The sequence below is a fragment of the Eptatretus burgeri genome, chromosome 12 (genome assembly GCF_056783735.1).
Source record: "Eptatretus burgeri isolate ZD-2024b chromosome 12, Ebu_testis_v1, whole genome shotgun sequence".
NCBI lineage: Eukaryota > Metazoa > Chordata > Myxini > Myxiniformes > Myxinidae > Eptatretus > Eptatretus burgeri.
Genome location: NC_140972.1, coordinates 36681288 through 36705734, shown reverse-complemented (window position 1 = coordinate 36705734; position 24447 = coordinate 36681288). Strand labels below are relative to the sequence as shown.

The 24447-nt window shown below is 49.1% G+C and overlaps 1 protein-coding gene across 6 annotated transcripts in view; it reads left to right on the top strand.

Moving 5' to 3' along the window:
* The window catches only part of LOC147015421 (voltage-dependent N-type calcium channel subunit alpha-1B-like), a 293408-nt gene that overhangs the window by 69029 nt on the left and 199932 nt on the right, over positions 1–24447 (top strand). For all 6 annotated transcript variants that reach the window (XM_085850152.1, XM_085850151.1, XM_085850153.1 and 3 more), the window contains 2 exons: positions 1493–1546; positions 13524–13592. In XM_085850152.1, the coding sequence (XP_085706278.1) occupies positions 1493–1546; positions 13524–13592 (123 nt within the window). The remainder of the gene's footprint in view (positions 1–1492; positions 1547–13523; positions 13593–24447) is intronic.

Here is a 24447-nt window from a genome sequence, read left to right as displayed (position 1 = left end):
CAGAGTGATGCATGTAAAGTCATATATTTTAAAGGAATTTGTTTTCACAGTGTTGGTAACTATTTCCCATGATCATTTCTTTTTTTTTTTTTTACGCTTTAACCCCTGTGTTAAAAATTAAGATGGCGGCAAATCTCATAAGACAAAAATCTGGGTGAGTGGTACAGTGAATCGTTGTGCAATTGCTGGTCAATGAAGGGATGAAGCCAATGAAATTTTTTTATGGAAGGCTGCATGGTAGGGTGATGATTGCCTGTTCAGGTTAGATATGTGCTTGGTTATAAACAATTCTCCAGGCCAAATTTAAACCATTCATGTATTACAAATGATTGCAGCATAAACTAGAGGGTTTCCTTCTGATTGTGAAACATTTGTTTTTTCAAAATCTCTTGGCTATATTCCATGAGCTTGTTCCATTTATTTATTTTTTACATATAGAGACTTTTTTTTCCACAGATGCTTGTACATGTTTCCGAAAAACCAGCTGAATCAACAACAGTTGAAAATAATCTTCAGTCATAATGAGCTAAATACCTCACCTGTGACAAAATGATGAGTAAAATACAACAATAAATAAAACAAAAGCAGGTGAGGTGACAAGATAATTAGAGGGGAGTGAAATGGAGAGACGGCAGGTATGGAAGACAAACATTCATGCAGCCATAAATGCTTCATTCTGTTTTTAAAATGAAAACAAAATATTATGTTAAATTCAAATATGTTTTCAAATGTGGATTTTAAAGTTATATTTCCATTTTCAAAATCATTAAGTAGCCAATTTAAGAGGCTGTAGATAGATGGAATAATTGCATAAAGCTTTAGTTTTTGAAAATAATAATGACAAACATTTTTCAAATCTGAAATTTTGGGTAATCTTTCTTGCTCCAAAGCTTATTTAGTGAAGGAGTATTGACAGGTTCTACAAAAAATTGCACTGGAATGATTGTCAGGTCAAAGATAACATGTGTATAAGTAAAGCTAGAAGGGCACTTGGTAGAGCGCAAACTTCCACCAGGCTGATTAGTTTACGTTTTGTATCCCACCGATAGGCTGGATGTGGATTCAGACCTGAACTAAAATTTAATCGGTTTGTTCTTGTCACTTACCCAACTCATCCACCATCAAGTTTCGTCAAAATCCGTCCACAACTTTTTGAGATATTGTGGTATATTATACATAGTTTTAGCCCTATAACTCAATGGTGAAGAATCACTTAAATATCCTCAGATACAGATCCGGATTCGGATCTTCACAAAAATCTAATCAATTCCTCCTTGTTACATACGTAACCTGCCCACCAAGTTTCGTCCAAATCCATCCACAACGTTTTGAGATATTTTCTTCACAAACAGACGATCAGACAGGGATGAAAACATAACCTCTATCCACCTTCGGTGGCAGAGGTGACAAACTAACGAATAATTAGGTGCTATTATCATAGTAATTTATCATACTTTTCAAAGACAAAACTGAACTGCTTTGTGTGTTTCAGAGGAAGTCATGTTGACAGAGCAAGAAACAACAGATGGAAGATCAGCACGAGATGGTAATTTCACCTTCTCTCTCTTTGTCCTAGAAATTACACTGTTGGTATATGAATTAAAATTTAGGTCTAATATAATTGTGGATTGACATTTATAGCAATGTATCATTCTTTAATCACTGATACCAAATGACATTCATTATTCCTTTGGATATTGGAAACTTTGGCTGATATAAGCTGCAAATATTTATTGATCTTAGGATATGATATGAGCAAAATAAGAAATATCCTGCACTGTATTCTTATTCTTATTCTTTTGGATGTAACACATGGCTGTGGGTAGCATCATTGACTGGAGGCACAGCTCAATGCCACTGATGCAGTGCCTCTGTAGGTTAGAGCAGGAATTTGGAATTTGTTCAGGGTGCCGGTGATAGCTCACCTACTCTTTGTAAAGGACACCGTGGGATCTTTAGCATCCACCAACTAATGCTTGCTGATGTGACGTCCAGTTTAACTTCCATCTGAGGGACAGCACACACACTGACACCACATCATGCCTGCAAAACACCAGGATGACAGTTTATAGCTGAACCGAGTTTCGAACCCAGGCAAGACAACTCAGAGGTCAGTGCACATACTGGATGAAATGTTTTATCTTTTGAGCTATTATAACATGTGAGATAGCATACAATTAATGTAGGCTTTGGATAGCTTTGTACAATGCCAATAGAAAATAACCAGTAAAACATACACTGCATGATAATAATGTCTCCTTCTTCAATAGTTGATATCAGAGGAGTTAATGGTGGTGATACTTCTGCCTGGTAATATAAGTGACATTTTAATTACCTCCACCACTGAAGGTGAAGGAGGTTATGTTTTCACCCCTTTCTGTCTGTTTGTCTGTCTGTTTATCTCTGTTTGTCTGTCTGTTTGTGTACAGGATATCTCAAAAAGTTGTGGATGGATCCGGATGAAATTTTGTGGACAAGTTCAGTGTGTGACAAGGACGAACTGATTAGATTTTGGTGAAGATCGTATCCAGATCCAACTACTACAATTTTTAAAGTGATTCTTCACCATTGAGAGATAGGGCCAAAAACGATATATAGCATGATATCTCAAAAAGTTGTGAACGGATTCAGACGAAACTTGGTGAACACATCGGGTATGTGACAAGGAAGAATTGATTCAATTTTGGTGAAGATCCGGGTCCGGATCTGATAATTTTTCAAGTGATTCTTCACTATTAAGAGTCGGCGAAACCGATATATATATATATATATATATATATCCTGGTGTTGGCGCAGTGGTTAGGGCAGCGGCTTGGGATCCAAAAGGTCCTGAGTTCAAGCCCCGTTGGGCCACTGAATTAATACACCAGGGGGTTGACTCAGCCTGTCATCCTTCCGAGGTCGGCGAAATGAGTACCAGTATACTGGGCCGGTGTATACCCCGGTTAAAATAGGTGTACCATATCCCTGTGTCGTAAGAGGCGACCAGGGTTGCGTCAGGAAGGGCATCCGGCGTAAAACGTGCCAAATCACGATGCAGATCATACGGATGATCCGCTGTGGCGACCCCTAATGGGAGTAGCCGAAAGAAGAAGATATATATATATATATATATATATATATATATATATATATATATATATATATATATATATATATATATATATATATATATAGTTGTGGTTGACGAAATTCACAAACCACCATTCAGGTCCCTTAGGTGAGATATCTCTGTAAGTATATGTGTAGTTAGGCCCAAAGCTGTTGTTTAGAGGGAATAAATGTCATTCATGCGGGCTGCGACCCTTTTAGATAGCCGTTTTTCTTTACTATCTTTATTTTGGACCAGCCGCCATTACTACAACCACCAACCACAACGCCGCTTCACAACAACAACCACCAACCACAACGCCGCTTCACAACAACAGCCACGACCTTTACCGTCACAACTCGCCACCATCACATCACCACCATTCTTGCGCCACTTGTGGGCACCGATACTGGACTCGTGCAGGGCGCGCACCGAGCAGCGTGTTCAGAAACATCACAGACTTTCCGAGAAAAACGGATCAAAAACGACTCACGCCCACTTCTGTTCCGTCCTATCGGAGAGCGTGGGGCGATTTGGCCCCGCCTCCAGGGCATTGGAGTGAGGTCGCTATATGCAAATTCATGGATCAAAAAGCATTCACGCCCACTTTTCCTCGGTCCAATGGGGAGCCAGTTGGAGGTGAAGGGTCGGAGGTAAAGGGTCAAAGGTGGGGGGGCGAAGCCACGGGGGATATAAACGGCCGCGCTCGCCAAACAGTTCAGTTCGGAGGGGAGAAGCCAGCAGTTCGCAGTTCGAGTTCGCAGTTGGGAGTTCGCAGTTCGCAGTTGGGAGTTCGCGGAGCCAGTGAAGAGTTGGGACGAGTCAAGAGAGGAGACGGAGAGGGCGATCGGACGAAGCTGTGGAGAGGCGGCGGCGGCGAAGGCGGTTGAGGGGTGCTCACGTCGGAGTCGGGGAGCTGCGGAGGGAGAGGCTGGCGGCGCGACCGAGGTCGTGGTGGAGACGCTCGTCGCGGGACCCGAGACAGGGAGATATCCTCCTTTCCCCCGAGCATCAACAACCCCCTCCTGTTTCCCCCCGCGCTGAGATAGTGCGACAAGGGGGCCCCTTTCCCACCCCCTACCAGACACTGTCCGCGAGGCCCGCGGAGTTGGGGCGCCACCGCCACTTTGGGTCTCATCATCAGACGGGTAGGCCCGACGCGGTCTTGGCCCCAGGCCCGCCTCATCCTTGAGGGTGGTCCTTTTCTTTTGCTTTGGGTATATGTGTTGTCGGCGCCGTCTGTGAAGTAAAATTGTATAAGTGTTGCCGTGTGCTCAGTAGTCGGATAGCTCTGCATCGTCTTCTTCTTTTATATTTGCTTTTTGTGTAATATTGTGTGTTTCTTCTCCTTTTACATTTGCTTTTGGTGTAATTGTATATGTGTGCTTTCCGTGTGCCATCGCGAAATAAATGTGCTTATTGTTGAACTGTTTTCCCGTTTCGCTTCGTCTTTTCCTTTATTGAATCTCCATCTTACTTCACGTAAAGGGTTGGTCGTGGGCTAAAACGCCCGATAATTAATCGAACCGTCGGGGCCGACGATAACACCGCTCGGTTATCCCGATAGTACGGAACGGGTCGCTTAAAGTGGCCCGTGTCCGAAGTCGACCTGCGGCGAGGTGCGATCGCCCGGTCTACCCTCCGTGTGGGTACTTAGGTAGGTCGAATTTGGCGAGCAACCCTATCCCACGCGGGGGCCGATTGGCACGATCGTGGTGAGACCGAAAGGTCCACCCGTGACTAGTTCCCGGCGTTAGTCCGAGAGGGTCACGACTGGATTGTCCGTCCGGTGGGCGACGTGCCGCGATTCGAGTTACGTGGCCGTTCGCACGCCGGCGGGCGCGAATCCGCAACACTGGTGTCAGGTCGTGCGATATAAACTCATCGCCCTCCTCGCGGCACTGGTATCGGAGAACGGGAAAACGGGCTCTCCTGTCTCCAATTAAATTCACGGGAATCGGTCCAGGGGTGAGAGGAGCGACCCCCGATTCCCTCCAAATTACGAGCGAGCTAAATTAACCCTTTACGAGAAGCAAGATGGCGTCTCAAGGCGAGCGGGAGCCGGGGGTATTAGAAATGGATGAAGAATGTGTAGAATCCATGGCTCAGGATGAAATCCCCGTGCAGGAAATGTTGGTTGTACAGGAAAACGAACTCGCCCAACTGAACCCAGAGCCCGAAATAGGTGCGGCGGCGGCCGCGGTGTATGACACCTCCCCTCCCCCTCTCCACCAAAACCCTTCCCCGATCCCTGCCGAAACGGCTCACCCAAGCGCACCCGACATGGCCCAGCTATTCACCATGCTGGCAAAAATGAATGCGGAAATGACAGCGAGGATGGATGCGAATACACAAAAGATGGATGCGAATGCACAAAAGATGGATACATACACAAATGAAATGAAAAACGAAATGAAAAGCATGAACAAGCAAATGAAGGAAGAAACGAAAAAGCTACGGGGTGAGACGCAGAACATGGGCCGATGCCTGCAGGTGGGCATGAAGGCCGTTAGCAGGGAACTCAAAATGGCGACTCCACGTGTCGGAGCGAACGAGCTGGAAGGGGGTGCAACGGCTGACAGGCCCGCGGTGGAGGCGGGTGACAAAATAATTCGGGGGGGCGTGTTGGGCGAGGGTCGTGACAGAAAAAGTGACGGTAACCGAGAGGGACAAACTGACTGAGTTGACAGAGACACGGGAGATGGGAACGATAGAGGGAAGACTACACGATGAAGACGGGGTAAGTGACGCACACACACACACACGGAGGTAGTGGAGGATAATGGGGGTGAGCTCGCGGACTGGGTAGAGACCCGGTGCGAGCAGCTGGATGGCCTCCAGGAACGAGGGGAGGGAGTATGCCCCCTTGAGGCGAGTCACGACCAGGTGGGTTCGGTCGTGCTTTGCGAGGTCGAGGGGACGAGTGCTGCGGATGGGTGCACGGAGAGCTTGGGGGTGTAGAGGCCCCGGAGACTCTTGTGGGGACACAAATCCCCAGTGTGGTTGTCCCTGTGTGTGTGGTGCAAGGTGTGAGTGCGTCCCCGTGTGTGGAAGCGACCCCGTGTGTGAGTGGTGTGGTGGCGATTGTGCCGGAGTACGTGCTTCCCAGCACGCCGTGTGTAAAAGGGGCACCGCAAGTGGAAGAGGCTGTGTGTGTGGATGAAGCACCGCGGGTGAGTGCCCCCGCGTGTGTGAGTGAGGCACGGTGTGTGGATGAGGCACCGCGGGTGAGTGCCCCCGTGTGTGTGAGTGGTGCGGTTTGTGTGAGGGAAATGGCACGAGTGAGTGGAAGGCCGCGAGTGAGTGGAGCCACGTGTGCGAGGGAGATGGTATGCGTGAGTGAGCGGCCGAGTGTGAGAGAGACAGCGTGTGCAAGGTCGTTGTGTGTAAGGGAGATGTCGGTCGGCATGTGTGAACATGCAGCCGCGTCTCCCGGGGTGAATGTAATGGAATGGAGTGTGAGCGTCGTAACACGCAGGTGTGCGTGGGTCGAATGGCGACGACGACGGCGACATGAGAGGAAAGAAAGCCGGGTAGCGGCTGTAGTTGTTTCGGGGACCGTGCCGGGTTCACCCAGCAGTGAGCACGAGGTCCGTGCTGTGCAACGCACGAGGCCCCCACGTGCTCGCTTGCGAGAGTGAAGTCCCGGTCCGGAAACGCACGCGGTGGATTTGCCGATCCCGCGGACGGACAAAGTTTAGGCAGGATTTCGGATTTGGACCGGACGGGTTCTCCACGCGATCGTGTGTGTTATGCTCCAACGGGCAAAGCACATGTGTTCGCGTGGGGAACCCCTCGAGACGTGGGGCTTGTGTTTTTTTTTTTATGCGCACGGTGACGTCATGGCTGCACGCGGGGTTGGAATCCGGCAGGAGGGGTATCCCTGCCGGATGGTACCGTCCAAGGAGGGACGAGGTACACATGCAGCTGCATGACGTCACGGGCAGGTGCAAAGTGCGCGAGCTGTGAGTTGCCGCGCTGGTGATGCGCATGGAAAAAAAAAACAGTTAGCCTCACTTTCGGGTGCACAGGATTCCTGGGCAAGGGGTGGAAGACCCCCTTGACCTGGGCACAGGATGGAAACTAGTTAGGGGGAAGGGTTAGCATAGCTAGACCGGCTCCATGGGGCAGGGGTAAGTCCTCATGGGGCCCGTGGAATGGATTAGTTAGAGGGATTGTAGCCAGATTTAGGTTGGGAAATAAAATGATTTTTTGATTTAGAAGACAGTGACAGACTTGTGAATGTGTAGAGGGGACGTAGTTTAGCTACGCAGTGTTAAAAGGAACGTGCTATAGTGTAAGGGACGACGTGGGAGCACGAGTTAGTTAGGGGATGCAGATAGAAGGATGGCAGAGTTCAGCGGTGAGTGTGTTGAAGAGTTGTTGGTGAGTGAAGTGGAAGCATGTGCTTGGTGAGTGAGTGAGGCCAGCGGGTCTGTGTGAGTGGAGCGAATGGGGAATGCATGGTGTGATGAGTGATTTGGAGGAGGAGTGACTCCCGCCCAAGGGACCCCGGGGTCAGTGTAGAGTGAGTTAGGGGGTTAGTAAAATTGAAAAATGGAGGTCGTTTTGTTGTTGGTGGGAGTGTAGGCTCGAAACCCGTTTGGAGGGGTGCAGGAGCCCTGTTGACGGGCTGGGAGCGTGGCTGCGAAAAGTGAGTATCGCTGAGTGGGTACCCCGGGCACCAGGCTAGTCGGCCGTGGTAGGCCAAGGGCCCATGGGGGGCCGGGATAGTGTAGTGGGCACGGGTGCGCCTGCTTGGTGCGGGGGCTCGGGGCGCCATTAGCCGCGTGGGCAGTGTTGTGGGCACGGGTGACCCTCGGAAAGGGGCCTGGGAAGCCAGCCTGCCACGTGTGCGTTTCAGGGGAGGTGCCATGGGGGGCACTCCCCGGTGTTAGGGAGCTGGTAGGCTCGGAGGCAGTGTAGTGCCCGGGGGTGCCATCGTCGGAGAATCGGCAGAGGGTCGTGCCTGCCAAAGGGAGCCACGTGTCCCAGCCATGAGACCGTGTGAGGGCACGGAGAGAAAATTGGGGGGCGAGGCCCAAAATTGTGAGGACACCAACACAGGCGACGGGAATCTGGGTTGTTAGAACCAATAGTTTAAGCGAGAGGCGCTTGTTGAAAGCCCCGGGGTAGTTTAACAGTTAATGGTTAGGGTAGATTAGGAAGTGTACCCCTCCACACCATCCATCCCCTCGCTCTTGTTGTGGGCCGCTGGACCCACTTTGGTTATAGATCGCTGAAGTCTGGGGAGGCCATTCTGAGGCTTGAATTGGGTCTCGACACAGGACGTTAGCTCTCCCTTGTTCCCCTCCGGGAAGGGAATGTAGGGGTTGGGAGTAGGCTAGGTGACAGAATAGGTTAGCCGAACAAGGACAGTAAAGGGCTTAGGGGACGATTTATAGTGGGGAAGTAAAAATAAAAAAAATAAGTTGGGGCTAAATTGGGGTTTAACAAATTAAGGGAGTGGGTATGTACAGTGACAGGCAAAGGCGATAGGTGGGAGGGAGACAGGTAGGTAGGTCCGAGCCCGCCTTCCAAGTGGCCAGCACCACCGCACTCCCTCCACCAACCTCCACTGAACGGCAAAGGCTGGCCAACTTCATCGGCTGGCCGTGTTTTGCTTCAAGGCGGAGGCCGGCCAACTTCATCGGCAGCTGTTGTTTTGCTGCAAGGCCTGTGCCATCGGCTGGCCGTGTTTTGCTTCAAGGCCTGTGCCGGCCACTTCATCTGCTGGCTGTTTTTCTTCAAGGCCTGTGCCGGCCAGTTCATCTGCCGGCTGTGTTTGCCTGCAGCGGCCTTCTTCTGCGGGCTGTGTTTGCCTGCTACCATTGCCATGCCATGCCCACTGCCCAGGTTCACCAGCCCCGTTCAATTTCTGCTTTGCCCCCCCCCCCTGTTCATTTCCATGCGCGCCGGGATCATCGTAAAAGCAACATTTTGCAAGCTGCGAGAACTGCCCTGTTGGCAGCTACAACACGGGCCTGCAGTGGCGGCCCGTGCACCGTGTTTGCATTCATCCATCCATTCGTTGTGTTCATTGCGTGTGCCACTTGAGCTGGCACGGAGACTACGTTTGTGCAGCCCATGCACCGTTGTGGTTCACTGCGTTCAGTTCAAAAGGGAAGGCCTTGGACTGCGTGTGAGCAGCCGGCCACGTTCCCTGTCACCTGCATTGTTTGAGTCAGAGACTGCATGCGAGCAGCCTGGCTCCCTGCTAACTGCTTTCTTTTTGCAGAGTTCATTGATCCTGGGCCATGGTTTAGTGTAAAATTTGTAAGTTAAGGTAAGATGTACTGTAAATATGAGTGCGCCCCCGGCATGTCTGTCTTAGCGCCGGCAATTTTATTTAAGTCGTCCGTGTGAGTGAGTTTGTTTAGGTAGTTACTCAGCCCTCAGGTTATTTATTTTGGGGACACGAATACCATGAATGTCGCACTCAGGGATCCGTAGGTAAAATGTACTAGGGGAAAACTACACATGATGGCACACGAAAATTTGACGACTCGGGACGAGTCTGTAAAAAGGGGAGGGGTAGTGTTGTGGTTGACGAAATTCACAAACCACCATTCAGGTCCCTTAGGTGAGATATCTCTGTAAGTATATGTGTAGTTAGGCCCAAACCCGTTGTTTAGAGGGAATAAATGTCATTCATGCGGGCTGCGACCCTTTTAGATAGCCGTTTTTCTTTACTATCTTTATTTTGGACCAGCCGCCATTACTACAACCACCAACCACAACGCCGCTTCACAACAACAACCACCAACCACAACGCCGCTTCACAACAACAGCCACGACCTTTACCGTCACAACTCGCCACCATCGCATCACCACCATTCTTGCGCCACTTGTGGGCACCGATACTGGACTCGTGCAGGGCGCGCACCGAGCAGCGTGTTCAGAAACATCACAGACTTTCCGAGAAAAACGGATCAAAAACGACTCACGCCCACTTCTGTTCCGTCCTATCGGAGAGCGTGGGGCGATTTGGCCCCGCCTCCAGGGCGTTGGAGTGAGGTCGCTATATGCAAATTCATGGATCAAAAAGCATTCACGCCCACTTTTCCTCGGTCCAATGGGGAGCCAGTTGGAGGTGAAGGGTCGGAGGTAAAGGGTCAAAGGTGGGGGGGCGAAGCCACGGGGGATATAAACGGCCGCGCTCGCCAAACAGTTCTGTTCGGAGGGGAGAAGCCAGCAGTTCGCAGTTCGAGTTCGCAGTTGGGAGTTCGCAGTTGGGAGTTCGCAGTTGGGAGTTCGCAGTTGGGAGTTCGCAGTTGGGAGTTCGCGGAGCCAGTGAAGAGTTGGGACGAGTCAAGAGAGGAGACGGAGAGGGCGATCGGACAAAGCTGTGGAGAGGCGGTGGCGGCGAAGGCGGTTGAGGGGTGCTCGCGTCGGAGTCTGGGAGCTGCGGAGGGAGAGGCCGGCGGCGCGACCGAGGTCGTGGTGGAGACGCTCGTCGCGGGACCTGAGACAGGGAGATATCCTCCTTTCCCCCGAGCATCAACAACCCCCTCCTGTTTCCCCCCGCGCTGAGATAGTGCGACAAGGGGGCCCCTTTCCCACCCCCTACCAGACACTGTCCGCGAGGCCTGCGGAGTTGGGGCGCCACCGCCACTTTGCGTCTCATCATCAGACGGGTAGGCCCGACGCGGTCTCGGCCCCATGCCCGCCTCATCCTTGAGGGTGGTCCTTTTCTTTTGCTCTGGGTATATGTGTTGTCGGCGCCGTCTGTGAAGTAAAATTGTATAAGTGTTGCCGTGTGCTTGGTAGTCGGATAGCTCTGCATCGTCTTCTTCTTTTATATTTGCTTTTTGTGTAATATTGTGTGTTTCTTCTCCTTTTACATTTGCTTTTGGTGTAATTGTATATGTGTGCTTTCCGTGTGCCATCGCGAAATAAATGTGCTTATTGTTGAACTGTTTTCCCGTTTCGCTTCGTCTTTTCCTTTATTGAATCTCCATCTTACTTCACGTAAAGGGTTGGTCGTGGGCTAAAACGCCCGATAATTAATCGAACCGTTGGGGCCGACGATAACACCGCTCGGTTATCCCGATAGTACGGAACGGGTCGCTTAAAGTGGCCCGTGTCCGAAGTCGACCTGCGGCGAGGTGCGATCGCCCGGTCTACCCTCCGTGTGGGTACTTAGGTAGGTCGAATTTGGCGAGCAACCCTATCCCACGCGGGGGGCCGATTGGCACGATCGTGGTGAGACCGAAAGGTCCGCCCGCGACTAGTTCCCGGCGTTAGTCCGAGAGGGTCACGACTGGATTGTCCGTCCGGTGGGCGACGTGCCGCGATTCGAGTTACGTGGCCGTTCGCACGCCGGCGGGCGCGAATCCGCAACAATATATATATATATATATATATATTTATATATATATATATATATATATATATATATATATATATATATATATATATATATATATATATATATATATATATATATATATATATATAGCACGATATCTCAAAAAGTTGTGGACGGATTCGCATTAAACTTGGTGGATAGGTTGGGTGTGTGACAACGAAGAATTGATTCGATTTTGGTGAAGATCCGAATCCAGATCTGGATACGAGAATTATTTAATTTTTTAAGTGATTCTTCACCATTGAGAGATAGGAAAAACGATATTGTACTGTATAACATGATACTTCAAAAATGTATTGGGCCTGATATGTTCTCATGGATCAGGCATTACGTGGTGGAGGTATGTGCTCCACCGAGTGCCCTTCTAGTTTTAAAAAGCATTTAGTTCTTTCTCAATACATGTAATTTGGCCAAAAGACAATCATATGGTTTTACTTGAGGGCCCAATAGTATTGAATGCAGAATTAAATTTACATGAAAGACTTTACATAAAAGTTGAAAGGGGTGATAAATGACAACATAAGGCGAATAATGTAGTTGCTGTGACTATCTCTCGAGAGGAGGGAGGGGTGTGTCTGCTCTGTGTTGTCCACCATTCATGGACTGGGGATTCTCCCCACCTTGGGCAAACAGACCAATCACTGAGTGATGTCCAAATCAGTCATGGCTCAGGGATGGACAGTTGCCAGGACAGCTCAGGGGCAGTTGTCTTCTCTCTTCGTGGGTGCAAATGAGAAGCACTGTCTCAACCCATTCACTCACTCGCCCTCACCACTTTTGACATGAGAGAACATGTTCACAGGATGTCCATAACCTCTCCACATCTAAATGGACAAGGCCCGTCTTTATCACGGGACACATGCCAGACAACTGAACCCTAAAGGCCGCAAACAACAGGCAGGAATAACTAATTTAATGTGTTATATAAGGTGGCGTTAAAGATGCTGCATCTATGGCTATAAACTACCAAAAAAAGTTGTTGTTTTCTGCAACCTTTGAAACCTTTATTTTATTTCAATTTAATTATATAATTGAACACTGTGGAACACAAATAGCCTTCTTGTCACTTCCAAAAACCTCCAGTTCAGCAGTACTTGGACAAAATGTTACACCATTTTACATCATCTCGACCAATCAAATGTGCTTGCTGCTCATGCCCTCAGCGTTAGGGAATATTGAGATTCAGACAGAATAGCCGCTCATAGGAAATGTAGATTGTGCTCAGAAATGCAAAGCAAGGGTTACGGAGACCCTTCTCATAGCCTTTCTATCAAGACTGTGCGGAATAAGGTGAATGGATATGAACTCTGTTTGTAATGTAATGTTGCCCAGTGATCTTGATTGCACATCACATGAAATCAGAACTGAATAGTGACAAAATCTCGACTTGTGCCAATGCTTGTCTGTTATTCAGCTCTTCCATGAACTTTGAGTTGTGTTGAAAAAAAAAAAAGAAAAAATTTGCAGATGTTAACCTGGCTGTATATTGTGCAATCAATTTAAGATCCTTTCCTATTTCCAGCCAAATTATTAATTACCCTGTAAGAGTTGAGCATAGAGAGGGCCATGTCCATGTACACGGGCGGCATAGTGACAGCAGTTGTATGGGCAAAGGTGACAATACAGGTGCATCAGTGCTTGGGGCCAGATCCTGGGGTGAAAGATAAAAACGTGTGATCTCGGGATGAATGGAAAAGACGTGGGATCCCGTGGTGAAAAGGAAAGACACAATTGTTGCCTCATTTGGACTCTTTCTGATCTATAATCATTCTTATCTCCATGAGATGAGCCTCTAATAATTATAGATCAGGTAATTTTCAAGAGCATGATGACCAACAAGTGTTAATATAAATATAATGCAAGTTTCCTGTATTCAGCTTTTCTTGACTTGAACACTTGTTTAAAAATAATTGGCATTGGTTCCTTTGCCTCTCCCTTAGCCATAATCCCCTATCCCCCTACTTCCCACCACCCCTCACCCTTTCCCATTTTTCTCCTCATGCCTCCTGTACTCACTTGCTCTGACACACATTGTTCCTGTTTTCACCTATAAATCCTCAGTGCTCAGAAAGGCCACCTTGAGATCAAGCCAGCATGAACTTCTCACCATGGAGGAAGGGGATTGTGCTGGTAATACACCAACCACTTATCATGCCATACTTTGCTGTATTATATGCCATGCCATGCCATGCCAATTACAGCTAATTTTTTCGAAGCAGTTTCATATTGTACACAATAAGACTTCAAATATAAGTTATTTTCTGTAAAGGGCCAACTTTTATATGGTGTATTAAATATAATTCTGCTCATCAATTTGTTGGCATAATCATGGGACCAAAAGATCGAGTAGTTATGAGCATTTTTTTTGTTTGTTTGTTTTTGTATGCAATGTCGAGGCTCATGGAAGCTTGTGTTTTTGCATACATGGTGGAGGCTCGTGTTTTTGTATACATTGGCAAGGCAACATAGAATGAATCAGGATATAAAAGGCCAAAAGGAACTGTAGAAAGAAAGAAGGGGAGGGAAACACACCAATAGCAGGGATGAGGTACAAAATAGAGGGAGAATTGGAAAAATAAGGGGTGTGTAGAGGGATGAGGGCTAAAGGGGCTGTCACACCTTGACGTTTTAGCCAGCGTATGGCAAGGTCTCAAAATTTATGTAAAACGCTGGCGTACACTGAACTATTGATGTTTTTTTAAGTTTTGGGCGTATAATAACGTGTTGGACGTATGCATAACATATTAGTAACGTACACAGAACGTTTTAATCACATATAGATAACTTATACCAACGAATGCTGAGCGTGTTGTCGGTGTTCACAACCTATACCCAACGATAGTCTAACTTATGCATAGCGCGCGGCAGCGTATCGCCTACGATCACGTGGCGTAGGCTATTAAAAGGCTGCGGCTCGACGATTCAAATCATAACTGCACTAGACATCAAAGTGTGAAGCCGCTGTCACACCTTGACGTTTTAGCCAGCGTATGCCGACGTATGAAAAATTTGCCGAACCAAGCTGGCACACGTCGAATACGTTATGGGTAAGTTTTGTATACGTTAAGAGCACGCTGGCATACGTCGTAGTACGCTGGAATACGTCGTCATACGCCGAGTATGTCGAGAAATTTTCAGCATGTTGAAAATTTATCGACAAACTCGGCGGATGACACACGTTCCGCATACGCTGGCCATAAGTTGTAGGTGTTATGACTCTCCACTCGGCCGAGTAAGATGACAGAGTCAGATGAGGATCCTCGAATTACACGTTTTATTTCCGAAGACCACACGCATGCGGGATGTGACTCAGTGACCCTTCAGTCAGGCTCCCCTGAATCACATTGAGAATATGCTTCAAAACCATCACATATATAATCACACAAAAGCAAAACTGGGTGTGGACTAAAAGTGTAAAAGCAAAACTGGGTGTGGACTAAAAGTGTATGCTAAGGGATAAGGAAACAAAGAAATAAAAGAAATAAATGTGGCAGTGGGCTTCTTTCCCCCCTCCCTCGGGGCCCTAGGGGAAGTTGAATCGGTCAATTCTCAGATATGCAACCACAGTTTCCAAGCCACCTACACAACTCTCAGATATGCAAGTCTTGCAAACTAATAACTTTCCAAGCTTCCTACACTCCTTCACTAGCACCTGCTGATAACAAAGGCAAAGCTTTGGTGATCACTGAGAATAGGAATGTGTGGGCAGCATACACTGAAGGAACAGTTCCACAGTTCTCTCCAAGGTCGCACTAAGGGCACACCACCACAGAGCAACAGGAAGGGTGATAAGGGCTTAGTTTCCAAGAAACAGGAACAGCTGGGCGCTGTCCAAAAACAGTGGGGTGCATGGAACATTGGTAGCCTGAAACATTTAAAGCAACATTTTAAAGCAAGGTTTGAATAATGCACAGTTACAAGCAAGGTTAGAATCCTGACAGCTGATTAACACACAGCTAATGGTCCAAAATATGACCACCTAGCATATCATCATAACAGTTTCCCTCCTTGGTCATATTTTGACCATACCCAGCCACACCTGAGACTCACCAACCGAGTGGACCCCTATTTGGTTCCTGTAGCAGCTACCCCTAGGCCCCCGCGCCTGCCAAACGGGATTTACGAATGCCGTGGATAGCCATCAACATTCTCCAAATGAGAAGTCCCCAACTGCCGGTGGTTCAGGTTAGCTTCTGTTACCATTGTCTTCCCCCTTTTGTCCTACCCACTGCCACATGCCTCCCGTTTAAGCTGCAGTGTATGAATTCAATGCTAAGTCCACACCATATTAACATGTAATACTGTTCTATGTTAGCAGCAGTGGTAATACTATTGTTTAAACAATTATACATAAGCAAGTAGCAAAAGTAGTACTCAAGGCACGGGTGTAAGCTCGTCCAGCGCAGGAGTCACATCTTGCACTGGAAGGCAAAACGACACGCACTCTCTCCTGGGTTAGTTATCTGCTTCAACAAGGAGGAATGGTTGTAAACCTTGGCCTAGGTCCACGTGTATGACATCCCCCTGAAGGCCCTGGTCGTCCCCCTCCCCCTCACTGGCCAAGTCGTCCTCAACAGAGAGTTCGCTGTTAATTATTATAATGGCCTGGGTGAGGGGTGACGCTGCGCAGCACTTCTTCAAACAAATGGTAATGAGAAGTTTGATTAGAAACACCCCAAAAATTACCACCACAATGATTAAAAGTACTGACCCTATTAGTCGCAACAACCAACCTCCCCAGCCCTGGAAGATCGACTTCCACCATGCATAACCTTCCTCACGTTCCACTCGATTGCTTGTGAGAACTTCCACCACCTTTTTAATTAGGGCCACCGCACGATTAGTTATGTCCTTTGGGTCCGGGATCCAGACGCAACATTCTCCTTCAATCATCCCGCATACCCCTCCTTGCTCTGCTAGAAGCATGTCTAAAGCTACTCTGTTCTGCATTACCATAGCGCGCATTGATACCAACATCTCTGTTAATTCTGTATAGTAAGCCATGGTTACATTACCTAAATATTCCAAAACTTGTGAAAGCTCATCTAACCTAATGCTATTAATAGTAGTACCGGCATGTGGCATGAAAAAGCCAAGAGCCTTCTCCCACCAGGTGCCTTTGATCACCCCTAAGCGCTCTGATACACCGGCCCATCCCTCTGGATCCCCTGTCTCTGATGCGCTGCGTCGATGCCGTGGTGGTGCAGGGGTAGGGTAAAAAGTGGTCTTAATCCTGCTGTCCGGAAATACTGAAGCTAAATAACAACTCCCTTCCCACCCTTTCGGTAGGTAGGGGTAAGCCTTGTCCCCGCAGACCAAGTGAATGCCTTTTGGCGGGATCATTCCGTTGTCATGGTGTAAGGCTGCTTTTATTGTGAATGTTACTTGCTCCTCTACCTGGGTGTCCGGGTTAACAGCGATGACTTCCTGGTCAGTTGATTTCGGGAGGGGAAGTTGAATCTCACATTCTGACTTTCCCATTCTGTTTGCTCCCTGTCCTGTAAAACAGACCGCTCCCCTGGTGTTTTCTACCCATAGGGGAGATGGCACCACCATTACATTAGCACTCGGATTCTTCCCTGCATAGACCCGTTGTGTATAGCCACGGGCTGAGGTCTTAGCTTCGAGCCCTTCTACTGGTCCGGTTACATGATTGAAGATGGTTAATGGTAATACGAAAAGAGGAAGTCCGGTCACGAGGCCAGATGGTGGTTTAAGGCACACCCAGCACTCACTCCGGTTCTCAATGTTTGCTATCTCTGTGGTTAGGGCTACAAAGGTATTCGGGGGCCTTGTCGGTGGCCCCTGTCTGCGTACATCAAAGTGTATCCAACTACTCCATGCTGTTTGGTTGCTCAATAGAACGCGGCAATAGTATGCCAACTGGGTGTCGTCTGGTACTTGCGGAATTCTAGTTATCAGACTTGCATGCTGGCCCCATTCATATCCTTGTCGGTTGTAGGATCCCTTTTGCCCTCTCTGTTTCTTTACTTGTCGAGCTACTAAGAGAACCCGCCCCGCAATATCGTAGTACCATACAATGGCCGTAAGTTCCTTGTGTCGTTCTACCAGGTCACTAGACCCATCTGCTAGGATGCAGGGTATTTCTATGAGTTGTTGAGGTCGGAGCAGCGGTACCTTTATGTCTAATGGGTGTGGAATCATTGACGAAAAAGGTTGGGTACGGTTAACTGAAAAGACTCTTACTGTGTCTAACTCCTAGTTATGGGTTGTCCCAAAATTTGCATATTTGCTTGCTGTCACCTCTCTTGGTACCCCTCTCCTGCTACGCTGTAAAGAAGTTGCTAACTCACTCCCGTTTCCCCTTTCGTGGTCGAGGTGTAGGAGGCGTGTATGGTTCTCGGGGTCTAAGGCTGTCGGTTTGCTGCCTAGTGACAGGCCGCCCTCGCACAGGAGCAGCGCTAGCACCAGGAGTTGCATGTTGTGTCGTCAAAGGTCCTGTCGCTGTTTCCTGTATTACAATGTTGTTGTCGCCTAAACCTGCCTGTTCCACGTTTGGCAGGGTGCCTGGTCCAGGTTCCGGCTCCACGTCTGGCGGGGCGTTTGGTTCTAGCGCTGGTCTTTCAGGATCCCTGTTGTCTACGTTTTCAGGTCCCGGGTCCGGCGGGGCACCTGGCTCTGCTTGCAGTGGGTCTCCCTGTCCTATCTCTCCCTGTCCTGCTGGGCCAGCCCCGTCTTGGTTTGGTGGTGGAGGGGGTCTCTGTAGAGATATCACGTCTTCCCCCTCGTCGTCGTCTTCACTATCCCGGTAAAAGACTGAATCGGACACAGCCGGAACCTCTGCTGGGGTTACCACCTCAGGTTCCCTAGTTTCAGCGGCTTCCTTGGGTGCTCGTTTACAGTGTGAGTGGTGTATCCATGCACTCTTACCCCTCACTTTGATGGCCGAGAGCGTGGTCAAAAGTACAGTGTAGGGCCCGGTCCACTTGGGTTGCAGGGCGTCCTTCCGCAGGAACTCTTTCACCCAAACTCGTTCAGCAGGTTGGAAATCATGTAACGGGTCTCCAGCAGGTATCGGCAATGCTTCTTGTACCTGTGAGTGAAAAGCCCTAATGGTAGCAGTGAGTGTTCTGCAATAGTTCATCATTCCGTCAGTCATACATGCCAAATCCCAATCTCCCATATCTGGCGGAGCCGAGACCGGTAACTGTATAGGACGTCCTGTTATTATTTCGTGGGGCGAGAGCCCCCTTGTGGCATTATTTGTTGCCCGCATTTTCATGAGCGCTATCGGCAGCACGTCTGGCCAGGGCATTGACTGGCCCTCGCAGAGTTTGGAAAGCGTCTGCTTTAGGGTTTGGTTCTCTCTTTCTACTGCCCCTGCTGACTGGGGGTGGTACGGACAATGCAGTTTCTGGTTGATACCCAAGCCTTCGGCTACTTTTCCCATTACTTTTGCCGTAAAAGACCCTCCTTGGTCCGAGGATAGTCGTGTTGGAATCCCAAATCGCGGAATTACTTCCTGTAAAAGTAGTTTGGCCACTGTATCAGCTTCCTGATTGGTCGTGGCAAAGGCCTCTACCCACTTAGAAAACATATCCACAATTACCAGCACATATTGGTTATGTTTGTATGCCGGCATTTTTATAAAATCCATCTGAAGGTGTTGAAACGGTCCGGATGGGGGTGGGTGTGCTCCCCGTTTCTTGGCGGCATACTTCCTGTTATGTCTACCACAGGTCGCACAATTGCTAACCACCTCTGTTGCTGCTGTTGTTACACCTGGGGCATTCCAGGTTTGACGAATAATTTCCGCCACCCCTTTTATTCCCATATGGCCCTGCGCATGTGCAGTGAGGGCGAGCCATGGTAGCAATATCCGGGGTACAAATGGTCTATTTCGCTCATCCACCCATACTCCATGTATGTTTTGCTTTGCACCCTCCTTCACCCTCCATGATTCCTGTTCTTCCATAGTTGCGGAGACCTGCAGGTCCTTCAGCTGTTCTTGCGTTTGTGGACCGTCTACCATTTGCTCCACGTAAAGTTCGGTCGTTGGTTGTGGGTTCGCCTCCTCCTCATCGAGCACTGCTTTTGCCGCTAAATCTGCTCTTTCATTGCCTTTTGACACTTCATCTGTCCCTCCTGTGTGAGCTTTGCATTTAATCACTGCAATCTGTTGCGGCTCTTGTGCTGCTCGTATCAGTCGTTTGATCAGGTCCCCGTGTCGGATAACCTTCCCTGAGGACGTCTTAAAGCCACGCAAGGCCCAAATGGCAGCGGAGTCATGTAAGATGCCCCAGGCATACCTAGAATCTGTGTATATGTTCAATGTCTTACCCGCACCCAGCTCACACCCGCATATCAATGCTTCCAGCTCAGCTTGTTGGGCTGAAAATCCCTTTGGTAACAATTGTTTCCTCAAGGTGGCGCTTGCGGTGCATACTGCAAAGCTAGCGATGGTTTTTCCCCATCGGTTCTTCCTCGCCGCTCCATCCATGAACAGTTCCAATTCTGCATTCTCGATCGGGGCTTCCTGTAGGTCACGCCTAGCCTTTGTCTCTTCCACCAGCACTCGTTCACACACATGTGCCTCTCCCTCATCGCCCGCTGGCATTAGGGAGGCTGGGTTCAGTGGCGAACATCTTTCGATCGTTATATTAGTTGCCTGCAACAGCACCAAATCATGTTGAACTGCTCGTGCCGCTGATATATGTTGTGTCTTATTTTGCCGTATCAGCGCCGCCACATCATGCGGTACCTTCACGGTCAGCGGAGAACCCAAAACCAGCGTCGCTGTTGCGGTTACTGCGTATTGCGTTGCTGCTACTGCCCGTAAGCACCCAGGATAGGCGGCGGCGACCGAGTCCAAATGACTACTGTAGTACGCAATCGGCCTATTCTTTCCTCCGTGTTCTTGCGTCAGCACCGCTTGGGCGAACCCTCCTCTTTCATGGACGAATAGGGTGAAGGGAAGATCATAGTTCGGTAGCCCCAATGCTGGTGCTTTTGACAAGGCCTGCTTCAATGTTTCAAAGTCTTTGTTCGCACCATTCGTCCAGGAGATCTTATCCCCCTCTGCCTCCTTTACCATGTCGTACAGTGATCGCGCCCTAACTGCATAATCAGGGATCCACTGCCGGCAGTACCCCGTCATCCCGAGGAACCGCCGCAATTGTCGCAATGTAGTGGGTTTTGGGTGCTCTAGGATTGTCTCCACCCGTTCAGCTCCGAGGCTCCTCTGCCCCTGTTCCAGTATATGTCCCAAATACGTCACCCTTGGCTGCGAAAACTGTAATTTGTCTTTGCTGACTTTATGGCCCTTTCGGGCGAGAGCTGTTAACAGCGCTACAGTGTCCGTTTCACATTTCGTTTGATTGTCCGAGCATACCAACAGGTCGTCCACATATTGTATCATGACTGATCCTTCCGGGAGCTCTATGTCCTCCAGGTCCTCCTTCAGAGCCTGCGAGAAGAGCGTTGGACTATCGCAGAACCCCTGCGGAAGTACAGTCCAGGTGTATTGTTGTCCGTCGTAGCTGAAGGCAAACAAGTGTTGCGACTCTGGCTAGCGGTATGCTAAAGAACGCCGAGCACAAGTCTACCACGGAAAAATGCGTCGCAGTGGACGGCACCCCTGACAGTATCGTAACCGGGAGTGGCACCACGGGAAAGGACGCTTTCACACACTTATTCACTGCTCGTAGATCTTGTACGAACCTCCATTTGTTTCCTCCGGGCTTCTCCACCGGCAGGATTGGTGTGTTACATTGGCTCTTAGTAGGTATTATCACCCCTTGGTCGCGTAATGATGCTATCACCGGAGCGATCCCTTCTATTGCTTCTTTGCGCAACGGGTATTGAGCCACTCGAGGCAGGGGTACCCCCTCCTTTATCTGGATAGACACGGGCGTTGCGGCTAGCACTCTGCCCACGTCATTCGGATGTCGTGTCCATAATTCAACAGGTACTTCCTGTAGTCTTTCTTCCGTTCTCGTTTCCCTGTTGGTCTGGCGGCGTGGCCTTTCGCTGTTCATCTCATGCCTTTCTAACATACATGACAAAATCTGATCAGGTAAGCATACCTTCCATCCATCCCCCCGTCGACTGGCCTGTAAAGTGCTCTGGGTTTCACTATCCCTCCCTGGTGGTTCCGAGGCACATCTCAACCTGGTCAACATTCTTCCCAGTTCTTCGGCACTATGACCTTTACCGACCGCCATTGAGACGTGCGGGGTAAGTCCTTCTCTGTGCTTCATTAGCTCACGTTCCTTGTTAGTTAGCTCCACCTCCATTGCCGCTCCCTCTTTTCCGATCCACAAAGTGGTTGTCATTAAAGTGCGTGTGGTAGCGAACTCTTCATGTACTCTGTCTGAGTAATCAAAATCCTGCCCTGTTTCGTCATAATAGACCGTACAGTGTAAAGGCAGTTCCACTTCTTTCAATTCAATGTCGTTGCCACGCAACCATTCCTCTACGTCCCGCAATCTTTTCGCACTTTCCCAATCCCTAGTCAGTTTATCTCTCCCCTCTTGTGACACAACCCGCAACCAATAGGCTACCGGTCCGAGTTCGGTCATCATGAGGGTCATTACTTCCTCTTGCAATGCCAGCGGAGCATCTATGAAAACTCCGTCTTGCTTGCATGTTATGGTACATCCCATTCTGCACAACAAATCTCTTCCTAATAAATTCATCGGGGTGTGTTTGGCTACCAAAAATGCATGTTCTCCCCGCAGGGGACCTACTTCAATTCGTAATTTGTCCGAAATCGGGATATCCTCTCTCCGTCCCGAAACCCCCACCACACTCACTGACTCGCCTGAGAGTGGCAGGTTCTTTATCTCTCCTTGTTTTAGTGTTGACCGGGTGGCCCCTGTATCTACCAGGAATGTTACTTGTCTCCCCTCTACGTTTAAGGTCGTGGTCAATTCCCTTACATTCCGCGTTTCCCTTTGCGGAGCCACCACGGTGTCCTCATGTCAATAGTTTCTTCCTACTGTCTCCCTTCTCCTCTCATACTCTCTAGGGGGCGCCGTTGGTCTCTCTTGCTGTTGTGGTGGCCGCGAGCCCCAGCCTCGTTGTTTAGGCGGTGCCGGGCAGTCCCGAAACCAGTGCCCGGATTGACCGCAGTTAAAGCATTCTCCCTGTTTTTGCGGCTCCTTCTCTCGGTTCCAAGGTCTCCGCTGGTCCCGTTCGGCTTCATACCGGGGTTCCCAATCTGGATTTTCCCAGCGAGGCCTGCTTTCCCTCTCTTCATATTTACGGCTTTTCAATTCAAGATTTCTTGCAACTAGAGCTTTGGTATCTTTCTTTCCCCTCCGTTCCTCTTCTCTTAGAGTCTGCCAAGCCTGTCTTGCCCTTTCAAACACGGCATCTACGTCAGCCGTTTTCCACCCTGGCATGTCCGCTTTCACCTCTCGCCTTACTTCGTCACACAGTCCATCTACGAACATAGTGTTCAGGAAATGGAGGGGCGTCTGTGCGATGTTAATAAATCCTGAGTGCAGTTCGATCTGCTCATACAGTCGTGCCTTGTACTCCCCAGGTGATTCCTTGGGATTCTGTGTGACATCCTGTATTGCCTGCCAATCCATTACCCTTGGGGCCATCTCCGCCGCAAGTTCTTCCATCAGGGTTTGTACTCTTCCCCTGTACAGTGCCTGTGCCTCCCGGTCGGCTCCCTCCGGGTAATGTTGGTTCAAGGTGGTATCTGTTTCTCCTTCCATTTTTACACTCCAGGCTGCCGCACGCCGGCTCCAAACCGCACTGGGCAGGACAGCAGTGCAGATAAACCCTATGTCTGTCCTGGTTGCCCCCTGCATTTTTATCTGGTCGTGTAATATCTGAATGGCCCTTCTCGGGTTTTTCTTTATACATTCTTCCATGCTAGCTTTTACTCCCCTAATGTCTTGTGGGGTCCATGATCTCCAAACCCAATCTCCCCCTGCTGCTTGTATCATGGGGAACTGGTGAATGTCGGTCCCTCCTTTTACTCTGTCCCCTTCTAAGACAGGGTAAATTCCTTTTGTTGTCCCAAGTCGGGTTGTCGTCTTTTGGTTCACGTCGTCGTTGATTTCTGCTATCTGTGCTAACGCCTGCTTCAACTTCTCCTGTCTCTCCTCACTCTGTATCTTGACCTCCGTCAGCTGCGCTAACACTTGGTCTAGTTCCCTCTGTTTGTCCTCTCCCTGTGTCTTAACTTCCGTGAGCTGGTCTAGCGCCTGTTTTAGTCTCCCTTGTCGTTCCTCGTCTTGTATTTTTCGTTGGTTCACAGTCCCTTCTAGTCCGAGTCGCCTATGCTCTGTCTCGACTTGCGACTCCATTAGCCACGCGGCCAATGCTTTCCAGTGTGGTCCACTTTGTTTCGGGCCTCCTGCTTTGCCCTCTATCAGCGCATTACTCACTGTGTTTAATATCTTTGGATCTAAGGATCCAGTCAGCGGAAAGGGATCTTTTCTCCCCGCGGTCCACTTCACCCAGTCCTGTATTCCCTTTACGTTATCGATTCCATATTTGTCACTGATGACTTTCAATGTTGTTCCTTTTGGTATCTTCTCATTCTTTGAAGATTTATTCCCCATTCTTTTGTTCTTATCTTATCAACCGCCTAATAGCTGTAAATCGTTTCTCCTTTTACACCGGGACCGAGGTCCCTTTCAATCAGCCGCCTAATAGCTGTAAATCGTTTCTCCTTTTACACCGGGACTGAGGTCCCTTTCAATCAGCCGCCTAATAGCTGTAAATCGTTTCTCCTTTTACACCGGGACTGAGGTCCCTTTCGACCCGCCGCCTAATAGCCTCAAACCCAATGAAGGCCTCTAACCTTCCCTCTCTTGGTACAGGATTCCAACCTGTTTCCTCCTTATTTCACACGGATACCTTTATCCTCGACCCTTACCGGCTCTACAAACACTGCCTGACAGCCCTTCCCCTTTGTGCTCTTCAGACAAACCGCATTCGAATCACCTCATATGTGTTTACCGTTACAGTTCTTGATTCGAGCAGATCCTGGAGCTGCGTC